The sequence below is a fragment of the Coturnix japonica genome, chromosome 7, assembly GCF_001577835.2.
Source record: "Coturnix japonica isolate 7356 chromosome 7, Coturnix japonica 2.1, whole genome shotgun sequence".
Classification (NCBI taxonomy): Eukaryota; Metazoa; Chordata; class Aves; order Galliformes; family Phasianidae; genus Coturnix; species Coturnix japonica.
The window spans coordinates 19,812,620-19,828,820 of NC_029522.1; the positions used below are offsets into that span (position 1 = coordinate 19,812,620).

General features: G+C 39.8%; 1 protein-coding gene across 2 annotated transcripts in view; it reads left to right on the forward strand.

The window, feature by feature from the left end:
- The window catches only part of MYLK (myosin light chain kinase), a 171,234-nt gene that overhangs the window by 148,859 nt on the left and 6,174 nt on the right, over positions 1-16,201 (forward strand). For both annotated transcript variants that reach the window (XM_015868725.2, XM_032445928.1), the window contains exons 26-29: positions 3,228-3,445; positions 7,103-7,226; positions 14,769-14,921; positions 16,054-16,177. In XM_015868725.2, the coding sequence (XP_015724211.1) occupies positions 3,228-3,445; positions 7,103-7,226; positions 14,769-14,921; positions 16,054-16,177 (619 nt within the window). The remainder of the gene's footprint in view (positions 1-3,227; positions 3,446-7,102; positions 7,227-14,768; positions 14,922-16,053; positions 16,178-16,201) is intronic.

Below are 16,201 nucleotides of genomic sequence, written 5' to 3' on the forward strand. Positions count from 1 at the left end.
TTTGTGTCAAATTTCACAAATCTCACTGACCATTTGTCTCTTGCAAGGAACTAAACATTAGTGCATAACAGGCAGTTAGAGGGGAAAAATATGCTTGAAAATGCAAACTTCAGAGCTATATTTTAACAAAACAGTTGAATTTAAATGACAGATTCACCTAGGCAGATTTATAGTACCAAGAGCCACTGGGAGTACTTTAGTCTTCATATCCAGTTCTGAGATTTTTAAGGTATCTTCAGGGATTTGTCCTTGTAGTAACAGAGCACCATCTAAAAAATGCCACAGATAAGCACAGTGCTGTAGAGTGCGGTGGGAGTTAGGGATGCCAGGACAGCAGACACTTTTTTCTTTAGGAAAAGAGAAAGCCAAGAACACAGTCAAGCACCAGGATTCATTATAAGAACCTGCACGGTGTGGGGTGGAAAGTAATGGTCAGACTTCAGATACACAAAGAATGAGCGTGCATGACCAGCGTGATGTTTACATCATGCATAGCGCACCTGCTTAGTGTGAATCCCATACTTGTGGCAGTAGCAGCTGGAAAGAAAATGAAATCCTGATCTGCATTGATGTGTTTTTCCAAAAAGTTACATCAGCCACTGTGCTGCTTCCACAGGCAGACAGCTGCACATCCATGTGCTGTCTGCTGCAAGGAGAAGCAGGTTCCTTGCTGGCTGGGACTGCTGAACAAGATATAAATTGTTAGGAGCAAAAGAGACTTTATCTGTATTTGCTTCCTTGGCACTTGCCTCGATTATGTGAAAGCTGCTATTGCACTGGCATATTTCAGAGGCTGAAAGTCCGTTATACAACCTTAGCACTTGTGTGCAAGACAGTGCTTTTATTTTTAGATTCAGCAATAGAACGAGCTGATGACGGTAAGAGAAGGGAGCCCTACTTAGCTTGGAACTGGGAGCTGGCAGGCCTAATGGAAAACAAGGAAATGTATAAAGAAGTTTGAATTGCATATGACTTTACACTCCATTAGTTCCCCTCTGGCAACAAAAGGGGGTTATTAAAAAAAAAAAAAAAAGTAATACAAAAATACCAATGTAAGCTAGTTCTGCTGACCAGTCTAATGGAGATGAGATTTTAGTTTGGGCTGGATGGCTACAGTGGGTTTTGAAGCCCCACATGGAAATTTCCATAGTGTTACATTTATAATACATTCAGATTTTGTTGATGACTCTTTTTAAGTCAAATATTACAGCAAACGAAATCAATCAGTTCTTCCCTGAAAACCCTCCTATCTACTGTCTGCTGGAACTCATGTGCAGTCTCTTCATATATAAAAAAGTACTTCTTCCAAAATAAGTATCTCAGTGGAAAGCAAACATGAGAAGACAGTAACACGTGGTGAACAGCATTCAGCACTGGGAGCTGAGCGCCTTCAAGTGCCTTTCTTGCATACTTCAGATAGTTTATTTTGACATAGACAATAATAAGATTATCGTGTTGAAAATTAAAATTATTAAAGCAAAATTGCAGACATAACCTTTGTGTGTTTCCAATTTACTTGGTGTGATTAAAGCTGGCACAAGGTCATTGCTTCAAATAGAGATGTATTAACATGTAGTGAGTATTTGCCCAGGCAGTTCCAACATAGATTCTTCTCCATGACAAAATCTTACTTATAAAATCAAACACTTCTAAATGTGTATTCAGTGCCTCTGTAGAGAAGACTATTTTCCTCACACCAACCTGATCAGACACTTAGATTCTGATGCAGCTGTGTGAAGGAAGTTGCTTTTGCTGTGTGAGTGCAGGACCTTGTCTGCTTTGGTTCAGTTCAGCTTCCTAACCGATGAAAAATTAAACTGGATTTCTCTCAGGACATAAATGGAAAAACATATATTCTCTTCATGCAGTTGAAGTTTAATGTAATGTTACCGCAGTGTCTGGAGGTTCTAAAGCAAAAGCAATGTGCAGATGCATTAACTGTAACTCATTTCCAAACAATACGATAAAGTGACACTTGAGGCAATGGCACAACTTATGGAATATTTCCACTTTAGAGATCTGAAAAGTATGACAGCTTTCTGTGAAAAAGAAGTGGTTGTTGTTCATCTTTACGGTCAAAAAGGAATCTTTACTTTTTTGATTGTCAGGATAGTTATTGTTTGGAATTGTGGGATGCTCCAGTTATCAATAGTTTGCAAGCAGATGTTTTCATAAACAACTCATGTTACAAATGTGCTGTCATCCAATGTAACCCTGTGTTTGTGAAGCATATGCTGTTCTTTTCATTTCCATATTAGTAGGAAACTGCAGCAGTATTTCTGATTATATATCTTCTAAAATATCATAGCCCAAGTAACACATGTGTTCAGAACTCCAGATGTTTCAATTTCAGTTTAGGACGTAAGTATGTATCTGACAATCTGCAAACACTGCAAAGCCATTTTTGACTTGTGTGTTTTCCTTCTGTAACTGAAACATGGAATTACATTTGGCAATAAGCATGAATGCTGCAAAATATTAAACCATATAAAGACCATGGAATGTTTCAGCTAGAACAGATTTCTAATGGCAAAGCTGCTCTGCAGCACTTGCTCCCTTCTGTGTGGGTCATTTATCTTCACAGAAAAAAAAAAGTATTTCCCATCTTAGGACATGAGCAGATGAACCAGTTGAGTGATTACTCAGAATGAAAAAAAAAAGAAAGAAAAAAGCCCTTGCATTTTGTTTCACTAAATGTGGGTGAAATGTGCCACGTCAGTTCCACTAACAGTTTTGAGTTTCTAGCCTGTGAAGACCACGTCTTTAACATCTTAAATGAGCGTAAAAATGGGATTGATGTACAAGGAGTGTTACGAGTCTGGGATGGTATTACAAGCAGTAATTATGTCTTAATTATGTCAGTTGGGTGGCAACCACTTTGCGCACACCTTAGGGCTTGGTGCAAGAGGCTGCATGCTAGAGGCAAGATGTAAATCCAGCTATCTCCTTGCTGGCTGGGATAACAATGTGGCTGTTTAACAGTCCTGACCTGGGAAAGAAGGCTTCAGAATAGCAAAATCTGTTGACTTATATGACCTATACTATACACAAGAGGTGAGTCTTCTTATGTGACATTTGTGTCTGTAGATAATGCTATGAAAACAATACAGATTGCATCCTGAAGGAACTACTGTAAGACTGAATTTTTGGCATTTGTGTGAAGGAAATAATTTGGTTACACCCAAAATGAAAAGGCTACAGAAGTCCTCTTTTTTTCTCTTTCCTAGGGTTTCTGGAGGAGAACTCTTTGAACGAATCATCGATGAAGACTTTGAACTGACAGAGAGAGAATGCATTAAATATATGAGGCAGATTTCAGAAGGAGTTGAGTACATCCATAAGCAGGGTATTGTCCATTTGGATTTGAAGCCAGAAAATATTATGTGTGTCAACAAGACTGGTACAAGTATCAAACTCATTGACTTCGGCCTTGCAAGAAGATTAGGTAATAACTTTTCTGTCTTATTCGGTGTGGTATGGTATGGTATGGTATGGTATGGTATGGTATGGTATGGTATGGTATGGTATGGTATGGTATGGTATGGGGAATAAAATGAATAAAATGGCAGTACTTAAAAATAGCCTAACAGGATTGAAAAGGAAAAAAAAAAAAAAAAAGGCTCATTTGACAATCCTCTTCAAAAGTTGTTTGTAGCAACTTCTTGTCATTTGTTTGGAGTAATTCCAACATGATCTGCAATTTAAAAGCGTAAGGCTTTGGAGGGTTCCTCCACCAGTGTCACCTCAGCTCTAGAAAGCTAAAATACCTGATGATCTTGGAGCCTCTGTGATTCTATGAACCCTTCACTCTGAGATTTGTCACTCAGTTGATTCAGGCAATTCATATGGATTGCTGCTCTATAGATAGGAGGCCCACAGATAGAATCTTAGTAGTACCTTTCCCTCTTTCCCTGTTTAATCAAAATTATATTTAGTACTTATTATAAAACAGAACAATTGTTATTGTAACAGTAGAACTTGAAATTACAGCTTTCTGTTTTTTGCTTTCTGCCTACCTGCTGCTCATCCCAATTCGTTTGATGACTAAATAACAGGTGACTGCGTGCAGAACGTATTTTTACTAAAACAAACCAAAAACGGTGTATTCAGTGAAACAGGAGACAAAACTACTCAACAGATTTTCAGGTGATGGAATTCCAAAAGGGCATTATGTAAATCTCAGTCACGTGGGCACTGTGAATTCGGAGACATGGGTGTTTATTCCATTCGTCAAAATAGAGCAGTGCCACTTCTGTTCCTTCATCAGCATGGAGCCCATGGTTTTCTGGGAGCACAAGCTGGGTCTTGCTCTTGTTGGGGAAGCAGGAGAACTGTTATCCTTACTCTTATGGTAAGGGTTTTGTTATCAGATATGTGAATGACTTCATCTGCAGATATTCTAGCTGTCACCCTGGAGAGCTATGCTTACAGTACTGCTGAAGTGAGCAGGTTTCATCAGCAAGAGATATGCATGTAACCACAGAAGGCGTTTTTATAGAAACTTCTTCAGCTACTTTAATAAGGTGAAACCACAGTTAAACCCACACTTACCAAGAGGCAGATCCTATCATCAGGATTTATGATTCTGGAATTGACTGTCCAATTCACTTTAGTTTGACAGACATGGCATTAGGAGCCCTTGTTCTCCAGCCACAGCCCCGAGGCAGCAGACAGCATTCAGCCAAGGTGTTGCCAAAGGGAACAGTGACCAATTTTGCATTTCAGCTTCTGAGATTTATTTATAATTCTTTGTAACTAATGCAAATGAATGGACTCAAATATTCTGCGTTTCTTTTGGTTTTAAAGAAATTGAGATCAGCTCCTTCTGCTGTCATTTTCTGCAGCTAATTAGTTCTCTTCTGCTGTCAGGAAATACCATACTGCAGTGGGATATTTTCCTGACCTTTTTTGGTGTGCTGAGGAACACATGTAGAAAATTGTTCAAGATAAACTTCTTGAGGAGAAGAGAATGGGTTTGGAGTAAAGATTTTTTTATTAATCAGTTGATGATATTCTGCGTCTGCAACAGCTCCCAGGGAGCTTGTCAACTTTCTGTCTGAACTAAATGATATCCAAACACAGATCCCACTTGTGTACCAGGCTCGTAAACATCTGGGTGAAGAGGTGATGTGTTATTACCTTAAAAAGGTCTTTTTATTCTTTTTTTACTTTTACACACAAAAACTGCTGTATCAGTTCTTTCACACTGTATGCTTGCACTCAAATGCCTTGTTTTCAAAATCATTTATCTGATCTGCAGGCAGCACATTTAGTACACCGGCCTTCTGCATACACGCTGGCTCGTGGTAGTTTACAGAGCGCACAGAAAAGCTTCCAAACTTGGATGTGAAACATCTGAGCCCGACATTCAGACGATTGTTGTGAAGCTTTTAGAAAAAAAGGCACTTTGTGACAAATTTTGGTGCTTTTTCCTAAGTACCATTGTAAATTAATGTGGGTGCTGACCTTAGAAACAAAGCAGTGATGAAAACAGTATCTTAGGCTTCCTGTTTGGGCTTGGAAGAGGAAGGGCAATCTCTCATTGACAATATAGAGAAAATGGTCTTGTTCTTAGCTAAATCAGGTTGAATACAAAACAAACCTGCCTTTTTGGTGTAAAAAAGCTATTTTGAAGGCCAGTCAGACAGCTAGCAGGAAGGATCTTGGTGTTGGTGAACTTGCATGCAGGGAACAAGGTAGTTTCCTAGGACCACCCCCAGGCTTCCTTCTTGCTGTTTCCATCTCAGAAATGACCTGCCTCTGTAGATAGAGGCGTCTAAAAGCAGAGGTAGCATGTGAAAATGAAGCTTGCACAGTTAATTTACTATCATCATAGCATTTACAATGGAAGACTGGTACAGCTGTGAATAATTCACTGTAGTTGTGCTTAAATTTGTTGCAAGCATGCAGCTTCATCTGTAGGGCAGTCATTAACCCTAAATATCCTTCGATTTTCATTTTTTGTGCTGGGAATTTACATAACTTGAAAAAGTAACAGCTTGATTTTATGATTATGTTGGAAAATGTGGTAATGAGAATTCTGGTCAGTAAAAATTTCTCTCGTGATTCAGGACTGTGGACAAGTAGCTTCAAGGGAAGTCTTCTCAAAACTTTGACCTGTGATTTATTTGGTGGGGTTCTTTTTTCAAGTTTTTTTCAAGCTGCAAATCTCTGTATGTGTGGATACCTTAACAGATGCAGGACTGGAATCTGCTACATCTGTCTTTCTTCCATACATTTCTGCTTTGTGTAGATGTAATCTCTTTTGGAGAGGAATGGTTCCTCTCTCTGTCATTGTGCAGTGCCTCATTTAGATGCTCCTCTTGCACAAGAGATAAACGCAACATAATGGATCTCACTTAAGGCTGATGGTTCAAGTACACGCACAGACTGGACTTGAGTTTCTCAGCCCAAATCCAAGCTTGTCTCAAGTCAGAAACAATTTATCTCCCGACATTTTTCTACTTCTAGAATGCATTTTTTTCATGAAAGTGATTTTTTTCCCAACACCTAATCTATTCTTTTCAACTTCCTTTCTGCCCATGCTTGCTTATTCTTTCCTTCTTTTTCCCATTCTATTTGAAATGAACATCAATGAAAATGTGCTGCTTCAGTTAAAAGATGTGCAACCCAATATTGATTCTATTTCCAGTCTCAACTATAAAAATAGGTTGTAATAAAATAATTATTTCTTATTATTATGTTGTCATTACTGTATTTCTGCCATAAAATGCAGATCCCTGAGCTTTAAAAAATCTTAGATAATTTGCTAAAACACTTTTCTGACCCTGGATTCCTGAAATCCTCTTGTGAAACTGTATGAACTCTTTGCAGTACAACCTTCTTATTTTGTCTCTTGCACAGTGTTGTGTGTTAGGGGATGCTTAATATATAGTTCCCGTTGTTATTATTAATGTTACAGCTAAGAAAATAGCAGCTCAGTCATGATTTAGTTTCTTCTGATTAGAATTGTTAACAATACCACAAACATATGTGCAAAAACTGGTTTTTTTTGTGTTTTTTTTTTTTCTGTTGTTGGACAGTAATAGTTTTAAAAAATACAAATGCAGCAATTAATGCTTTTCTCTTTCATCCTTCACAGAAAGTGCAGGTTCTCTCAAAGTTCTCTTTGGGACACCTGAGTTTGTGGCTCCAGAAGTTATAAACTATGAACCTATTGGATATGAAACAGATATGTGGAGTATAGGAGTTATCTGCTACATCCTGTGAGTACCTTTGCTATTCTTGATCTAAATCTGAACATATGAAATTTGCATCAGCTTCTGGGTGTTCTCCACATTTCAGACCTTTTATATTATATTTAAAAGCTCCTGCATGGTTAATAAAATATCTCTGATCTCTGAAGCAGTGAACTGCAGAATTAGCAGTCCTAGAAATGTAGCCATTTAGTGTTATACATCATACATCACAAACCAACCACATTTCTCATTTAAAAGTCAATGTGATCTTATTTTATTATTAATTTCAAACTATTTTTCCTTCCCAGCTGTTTAAGTAAAATGTTGGGGCGTGCACTTGTAAATGATCTTCTCATTCTTTTATTCCCAAGAGAGAAAATTTCTGTGTAGTTCTGAGGTCTTGCTATTCAGATTACATCTCCCACAGGACAGACTAAAATATCCCAGCATTACTGTATCTGTTCACAGTGCATTTAAATGTATTAAGTGCAAACCGCTGAATAAATACATTTTAAAAGCAGCATGGATCAACTTCATGGATATGTTTTAAAGAACAGTTGGCTGCCGCTTGTTACACATTTTGGTACTCGGTGCAGTCTTTATGTTGACAACATGTGATTATGCACTTCAGTGGGTTTAGAGAAACGTCTGTGGAAATAACACCTCCCAGGTCTCATGCCTAGAACAGCAATCAGTCTTCTTCCTACTGTGACTTTGCAAATGCGATGCTACATAAATGAATGAGATGAAACTCAGTTTGGAGCGTGGTTGTTTCTCCCTCACTGCAGTTTCAATTGAAAGTAAGTAGGAGATCTTCTTTTCACTCGTTCTCTTACCAGGCTTCTGTCAGTATCTTGCTTTCTTTTCTGGAAGAACCCTCTTCTCCCTGCCTGGCCTCATCCCTGACACCAGGTGATGTGGAGGTTTTCCTCTCATCTTTGCTGAGTATTACTGCAGTTCTCTGTGCCTTTTCAGCTTATTATTGTTCTCAAACCCTCCTCATTTCCAGACTAAGCAACATCATTTTCTTCCTTGCCCTGTGCAAAAACTACTGCATCAACTCTCTTACTCCCAGCCAAGACTGAATATTTCTGTTATCTTCTGTTTCATATGTGAAGTGTGCTATACTCTTCAAGGTCACTTCGCTCTGCCAGTTTATTTACAGGACCTTCATTTTCCATTTAGTACCAGCATGTTTTTTTCCTGGATCTTGAAAGCTCGTTTGGATTGTTCTGTAGTTCAAATAATTTAGACCACACAAGCTGTACACAGAAGACAAATCCATTTATTTCTCTAACTTTGGAGGTCTCCTGTGTTACTGAGCACTGTTAGAGCGCTGTGGAGATCCCAAACTGCCTATGCAGCAATGAAAAAATCACCAGTGAAATCGATGCTGCATTGCCCTCTAGAGGCCTTTTACACGTTCAGAAACAAACTATTCAAATCAGACACATTTGAGGTTTCTCACCAAAATATGCAATGAGTTTTTGTGCGCTTCAAATATAAGCAGAGAAATGTCAGGCATGTGTGGCAAAAGTTGGCAATGCCAGTTGTGTGTGCTCCCAAGAGAAACCAAGCCAGGGCTTCTGCTCCCATTCAGTACACATGGGTCACGTCATCATCACAGGGAACAGGTGAAATAGAATTGTGAAATGTCTTACCAAAGATCAGTCTGCTGGCAGGGGCAGAACTGCTTCTTCCCAGTTCCTCTCTGCCACCAGAAGTAAAGAAAATTGAATGCTGGTGGGACTGGGGAGGTGTTGCATCTGCTCTGATACACCTTGTGAAATGCTTCATGAAATAACTTGCTTGTAAAGATGTCTTTAAGTTTATTTAAATCGTCATAAGGGTAAACTTACATTACCCAAATGTAATGAAAATCTCCTTTTTCATGCATAACTATTGTCACAATAACAATTAGCAGTACTAATCAGCATTACTCTTTCTTGCCATAAGAACAAAGTAATAGTGGTTGGGGAGAGCTGTGAGGAGCTGTGAGTCATCACTTGGACTTTCCCTCCCCACCCGGAGGGACAGGCTCCCAGTCTGTCTTCACTTCCTTAAAGCCCAGCTATTTTTGCAGTCTTTCAACTCTGAGCCATTATCCAAAAGGGACCATCACATCATCATTACAGAATGCAAATAAAAGTCATTGAGAATTGGATCTCTCATTAACTGTAACTCTGCTTTCCTGTTTTGATTGTAAGCTCAGAACTGCCAGATCTCATGTATGAAGCGTAAGACTTGGTGTCTGCCACCCGTACCATCACTGTGTTTGTACCTCAGCATTTGCATCCTCTCTCTCTCTCACTGATGTGGTGAGTCACATCATGAAAGAAGAGCTGAGCACTGCAGTGGCAGTGGCTGTAAGCACAGGGCTGCTTCAGACAGCTGATGGCCCAGAGCTGCTGTGCCCATCATGTGCTTTAAGTGAAGCTGCAGGATGCACTGCATGACTTGACAGCATCTCTTTCTTGGGAAAATTCAAGACAGCTGAGAGGCCTGTAGCCTGCTGGGAGAGAATTATGTTCCCTTTACATCCTGCACTGCAATAAATACAGCCCAGGTGCAACAGAGGCTACTTAAGCGATCTCTGTAGGTGAAGGGTCTTTCCTACAGGAGAACTATTATGTAGCATGTTTCCTCAAGTAAGAAACAGGGTAAAGTCACTCCTCCAAAACCCTTCAGGTAAACCTCTCTCCTGCCATGGAGGCAGAAGTGCAGGTATTGCACTCTTGCACATCTTGCAAGATATACTTAATGATATACTTAATTCCATCCTATCCTTTCCACATTTCTAAGCTGCACACTAAATCCTAATCTTTTTTGATAACTGATTCAGTCCCATCTCTTCATCACTCTCCATTCTTCCTTAAATTTCCCTGTTTGTATGCTCCACCTCATGCTTTTTATCTTCCACTTTTATCTTGCTCTCTGTCCTGTTCTGCATCACATTTCTGTCCCACATACTTAAGTTGATCTATTGCCTTTGAAGTAACAGGCCACAAATATTATAGCTTGTGTATATCATCTCCATTTATGTCTATTTCAGTGTTTCTCTTTGCGTTTGCTGTAACCTTTATCTAATGAAGGTTAAAACCTCCTGAATTCTTTCCAGCTCTTTCTGTCCAATTTAGTCCAGGCAGAAATACTTGTTTGTCATTTTTCTATTTCCAGTTCTTTCCAGTGATCCATTTGGATAACCAGTGCTTTTTGGATAGTCAGTGCTTCTAATATTTACTATTATGCAACAGTTTCTCAATTATATTTTTTTTCTATCCAGATTTCAGCCAAAAGTCCCAGCTCTGTATTTACATTGACAGATCTTAGCTCTTTTCCTTCTGTCACCTTAGAATCTAATACAAGTTCATTGTCTGCCTAATAATACACACCCTGATTGTTCAGATGTTCCCTTTCATTTTCATTTAGTGTCTTATTCATTGCTGCTCCTTTTCCTCCCTTGTTCAGCAGTTATGTCAGTTGAAAGACCTTTTAGCATCCTTCATCTTTTGAGCGTGCATACTCAGGACTTCAGTGCCTTTGCTGTCTTGCACTTGGCTCTATGCTATATTAAAAATTTAAGCCATGTTAATATAAAGATAAGAGAGCATTATTTTCAACAAAGCAAGCTAAGAGGCCTTTAATGTCAAGTCTAATGCTCAAAAGAAAATGAATTATTCGGTCAGCAGCACTGGCAAAGTGTGATTCCACATTAATCCACTGAGCATGTAAAACAAGGATGAGAGCAGAGTACTGGCATGGCTTCAGCAATGAGCCGTGTTCCTTTACGTGGGCATCAGTGATCCATTTCTTCCCTGCAGTCACCACTGTGGGAGTGAGTCAGGCCTCCACTAAGGAAGAGATTGTTTAATACAGTGGATGCGCATCTCCAACAAATGAAACTATTGTAAGCTTTATTTGTGGAAGCATTCAAGCACTGCATGATCTCCAGGGTGCAGCCATTATCACCTCTGCCTAAATGGGCTTACTTGGCATAACATGCACGTTTATCAGAATGAGGCAGAGGTACTCTTCATACTGAAAATTGTTACTTTTCTCACTATTACTGCAGTGCAGAAAGTGTAGACAGGAGCTCGGTGTCAGTTGCTGCTGGAAACTCTTCTTGCAGAGTAATGCGCAGAGTCCCATTTTATGAGACATTCAGCAAGCTCACCTTTCCTGGACTGGTGACAGTTCTGGTGCAAAGACTTCCAAGTGAAAAGCTGTGCTCTTTGTTACATAGGCACTAAGACTGGTAACCATGTTGGACCATTTTGATCTTGACATTTCTTAATGTGCAGTCAGAGCTTCATTAGAACAGACCCAACAGCTAAGGATTGTCTTGAGAATAAAATATCTTTCTTCTTTATTTAGAAGTGGAAACCGTGAAAGACTTTCTAAACAAATGGTTCCAACATGCCAGGAAGATGCCTGGTTAAGTAGCTGGAAAAATGTTTTCAGTAAACAACTTGCTTCTTGTCTAATAGTAGCTTCACAATGTAAGCTCAGTATTAATTTTCTGGAGAGGTAGCTCCTCTTTATCACTTAGCTTCAGCATTCCAAAAGGAAATTGTTTCCATAATCTGTCAAAAGAGTTGCTTGACCATTATTACTTTAAATGGCTGTTAAGAAAAGAACAACCAAGACTCAGGTCAGTGAGATCTGTGATAAAGAATTTCTGAGTATAACCTGCATAAATTTCAGGGCTGGCTTTTGGTTTTTGTGGGTTTTGTTGTTGTTGGTTTGTGTTTTCTTTTCTGAGCAAGGATCCAGTTCTCCTTAACAAGTATTTTCATGACAAAACAACCGATTCACAATGTAAAACTGTGGTGGACAGACAAGGTTATTTTCACCTTATAAATTTGCAACAGCACATTCAGAAGTGCAAAAATATGTTCACCGAGGCCTTTGAAGGGGCGCTGTTACAGTGGTGTTTGGAAATGGCAGATTAATGGGTAGCAGTCGGGTAATTAAACAAACGTGTGGGGTGGCTTGATCCTATGAAAGCAAATAAGATTATGGCAGATAATCCTGTCATGCAGTTCTTCTTCCAAAAAAATAAAATAATAATAATAATAAAATAAAGCCAACCAAAGCAACCCAATTATTTTTTACCACTCTAATCTCCTCCTATTTATCCCTCATCCGTCAAAAGCTGTGTGTGACATGCAGTCCCTTTGCCCAGAAAGCCAGATGTCTCTCCAAACCCTGCATCTGCAATATCAGTGTGGAGCAATGGGCGCTGTCTGTAGCAGTCCCTGTAGCATGGGAGTGATCACTCAATAGAGCAGCTTTAATCTCTGGATATAGGCCAAACTATTATTGCAGCACAAGAGCTGCATAATACTATTTGTGGTAATACTATGCAAAGGTCACATTTGCTATCCTTCGACAAAGTGTTGAAGGGAAATGGGATTGGTTTTGCTCTGACTATCCAAATGCTTCCTCTGGAAGTTTAACAGCATGAAGAGCATCTCCTAAATTGACAGTGAATTAAATAAATATTTCACAGACCTTTTATTAGTATGAAATGTGAGCCTTTTGGTAAGGCACTGAATTGGTTCAGAGATTATTGCGCTTACCACAAAAGAGACAACTTAGATTTGTAAGCCAAAACCCAGAATGGTGACAGAGATTAGAACTTTTCACCTCCTAAAACATTACAGACAGAGAACATTTATTGTTGTTAATATGAAAATGCTTAAATGTTGTAGTGGCGTTAGCTGTAAGGCTCTGCAGGAGGGCTTTATGGATTCTAGGATGGAGTTTTTGCATCAACAACACACCTGGCCACGGCTGCTGATGTGCGCGAGGGCAGAGCAGAGTCCTTCATTCTGTGGTGGCTGCGCCAGCTCTGCAGTGCTGTCAGGTATAACACGTGTCTCTTCCAGTAAACTGTGTCAAAGTCAGAGAACAGTTACAGTAAAGTAGGTTGTTTTATGGGAGTATTTTTGGCTGTGTATATTCATCTTTCCGCTTTCTGCTACTTGCGCCTATGATACGTGCATAAATTTATGCCACCTTATACAGTTATAAAGGCAGGCTTCGCTGCTGTATTTGAATGCACCCTAGATACTGAAAAATAAGACAGCAGATGCCTTCTGATCTGATTAGCCTTCTGCCTAAGAAGAAAGCAACCTTTTATCTTCATGCTCATGTATTATTACTAGCAAATTTCTGAGGTATACGTGCAAGATTCTGCACTCTGCTGTGCTGCACGCAACTTCCAGAAATGGTAAAAGATTTCATATCTGCCCTGCCTGCAACTTCAAAGAATGTGTCTTTCTGCCTGGTTTAGAGCAGTAAAATCCATAGGAAAGGAAAAAATCTGAATGAGATTTTGAATGTAATTAGTAACAAAAGAGTAGCAAAACAGCTTAGCAGGGGATTATACTAATGCTATTTATCTAGCAGCTCACTTTATTTGTTCCCAAACTCTTTTCTTCCCAATCTGTTCTGTAACATTCAGAATCATCACCATATTTTTCCACATAATATTTCCAGAACCCTAATAATCTCCACTTATTTTTCCAAATAAGAAAAGTACTACTGCTGCAATGTATCTGATTGGTTAGGAGAATGGTTAACGTGATTGTACAGAGAAATGAAATAAAGTCCATAAAACGTCACTGAGAATAGGTGATCAGGTAGATTGCATGCCAGGATGGAGACCTGGAAAACTATCTAACATAAAGTTTCAAGGAATAAACCAACCTTTCGTCTGAACATGTTTACTGAAAGGCTGATCTAGAAAGATATCAGAAGAATCTGGCTGCACAAAGGTACAGTATAATGAATGACACAGCTCAGCTGCAGGAACACGCGTTGCAGAAATAAAACCATGACGTTCTGTAATTGCCTTTCACTTGCCATTTATCAGTTATACTGAGTTAAAAGCCTTGAAAACTCAACTTATTCTATAAAAGAGTATTATTTCCATTTCAAGCATCATCATGACTGATTGAGAACATCAAGACCAAACTACTTCTGGATGCCTCTGCATAGCTTTACAGCCTGCTGTGAAGTAGGACTGTTTTATCTGGCAGTATAACTCAGGGAGAGAGAGGTGTGTGATTTTGTGTACAAAGTAGTCCTGGGAACGTCATTATTTTATGCTGCACCTTTCTTCCCGGGTTCCCTCTGCAGAACTGAATGGAATAAAATGGACTAAACACTTGGATTGATCATAATAAAGGTAGGAAAGGCACTATAAATGCTCACACACACACACAAAAGCTGTCCAACTGACTGTGGTGTGAAGATGTCATTATTATTTATGCAGAACAACACAGGTCATTTCAGTCTCCATTTTCACCTAATTCTAGTTCAGTCCTCAGAAGTCTTGAGAGAAAGAAAGAGCAAAATCATTCCTTTCAGCTTTGCAGTCAAAACTCAAGTCTGTTCCCCGTCCCTGTGTCCCTAACTGTAGTTAGCTTTGAGTCTTTCTTTTTTTCAAAGCAAACTTTGACCGACAAAGATCTGCAACACACAGGGATGTCACGCACTAATCGAATTCTGTTTGCAAACTGACGCTGTTTGCCTTGTGTCTGTCTGTCTGTTGTACCCCAGGGTCAGCGGGCTTTCTCCCTTCATGGGAGACAACGACAACGAGACCCTGGCCAATGTCACCTCGGCCACGTGGGACTTCGATGACGAGGCTTTTGATGAAATCTCTGATGATGCCAAGGACTTTATCAGCAATCTACTGAAGAAAGACATGAAGTAAAGCAGTTGGACTTGATACACTTTCTATGTTTGCATTTAGCCAAACTTGCCAGTCTCGTTTACCCTGCTGCGAATTGCCGCATCGCCGCAGGCACCTCTGGCAATACTTTATAAGGAGCTCTGCGTGCCCTTCTGCCTGCATGCGGCTGGCGTTTATTTCACAGTGCAGGGGCTGAATGGAGTGCTTACTTTTAATCTCCTGCACTTTCTGCTTTTGCTTTCCCTCAGGCCGGGTGCATCTTGGGGCTCTGTTTGCACACTGTGCCTTTGCTGCAGTGTGAACACAACACAGGAACTACAGATTACTGCATCAGTGCTCTGCCTTGATCTGAATGGGCTGCAGTTGTGTGGCTTTTTGAATGTGATGCCTCCAAGTACCACAGTATAAATCTAGCAGTTGGGCAAGGAAAAAAAAAATGGAGTGGGAAACTTTGCTTACAGCAGACTGAACAAAGCAAGAAAGCCTTCTTCTTGCCATAAGTTTCAATGGGATTGATAGGGAGCAGAGGGTTACAAGGTGTGCATGCCCAAGGAAGCCACAGAGTCAGTGTCCCTGGAGATGTCCATGAACCATGGAGATATAGCGCTGAGGGACACGTCAGTGGGCATGGTGGGGGTGGGCTGATGGTTGGACTGGATGACCTGAGAGGCCTTTTCCAACCTTTATGATTCTGTGGAGAATAGGTGTGGTGCAACCAGAGATTTGGACGCTGCTGTTTTGTTACATGCTTGGTGCTGTATAGAAGGGAGGGCATTAAGTGGTGGAAACAGGGAAACTTCTACAAGTGAGGGAGAGATCTGGGACGGGGTTCTGCGGGCGTGAGGTAGCTGGATCATTGTGGTTCTGTTATATGTGCTCTGTGCCTAAAACATACGGCTTTTTGTGCTCTGTTTTACAGCGCTTTATTCACACTTGAAAATGCACGGCTTTCTCAAAAAAAAAATAAAAAATCTAGAAATTGAGAAAGTGAGTTTGGGAAGTAAGAATGGCTGGGAAAGCAGGACCATGTGATCTGTGCTGCTAAATATAGGAAACAGAAAGATCAGCCTTGAGAAAAGAGTAAGGGAAATAATGTTAAAGCAGCTGTCATTGATGGCAACACTGACCGGTCTTTTTATATAAAAACAGGAGTCGCTTAAATTGTACTCAATGTCTTCAGCACCCATGGCTGCAGAAAGACACCAAAAACATGGAAGCCAAAAAACTTTCCAAAGATAGGATGAAGAAATATATGGCCAGAAGAAAATGGCAGGTAATGAAGAGGATGTACCAGTGG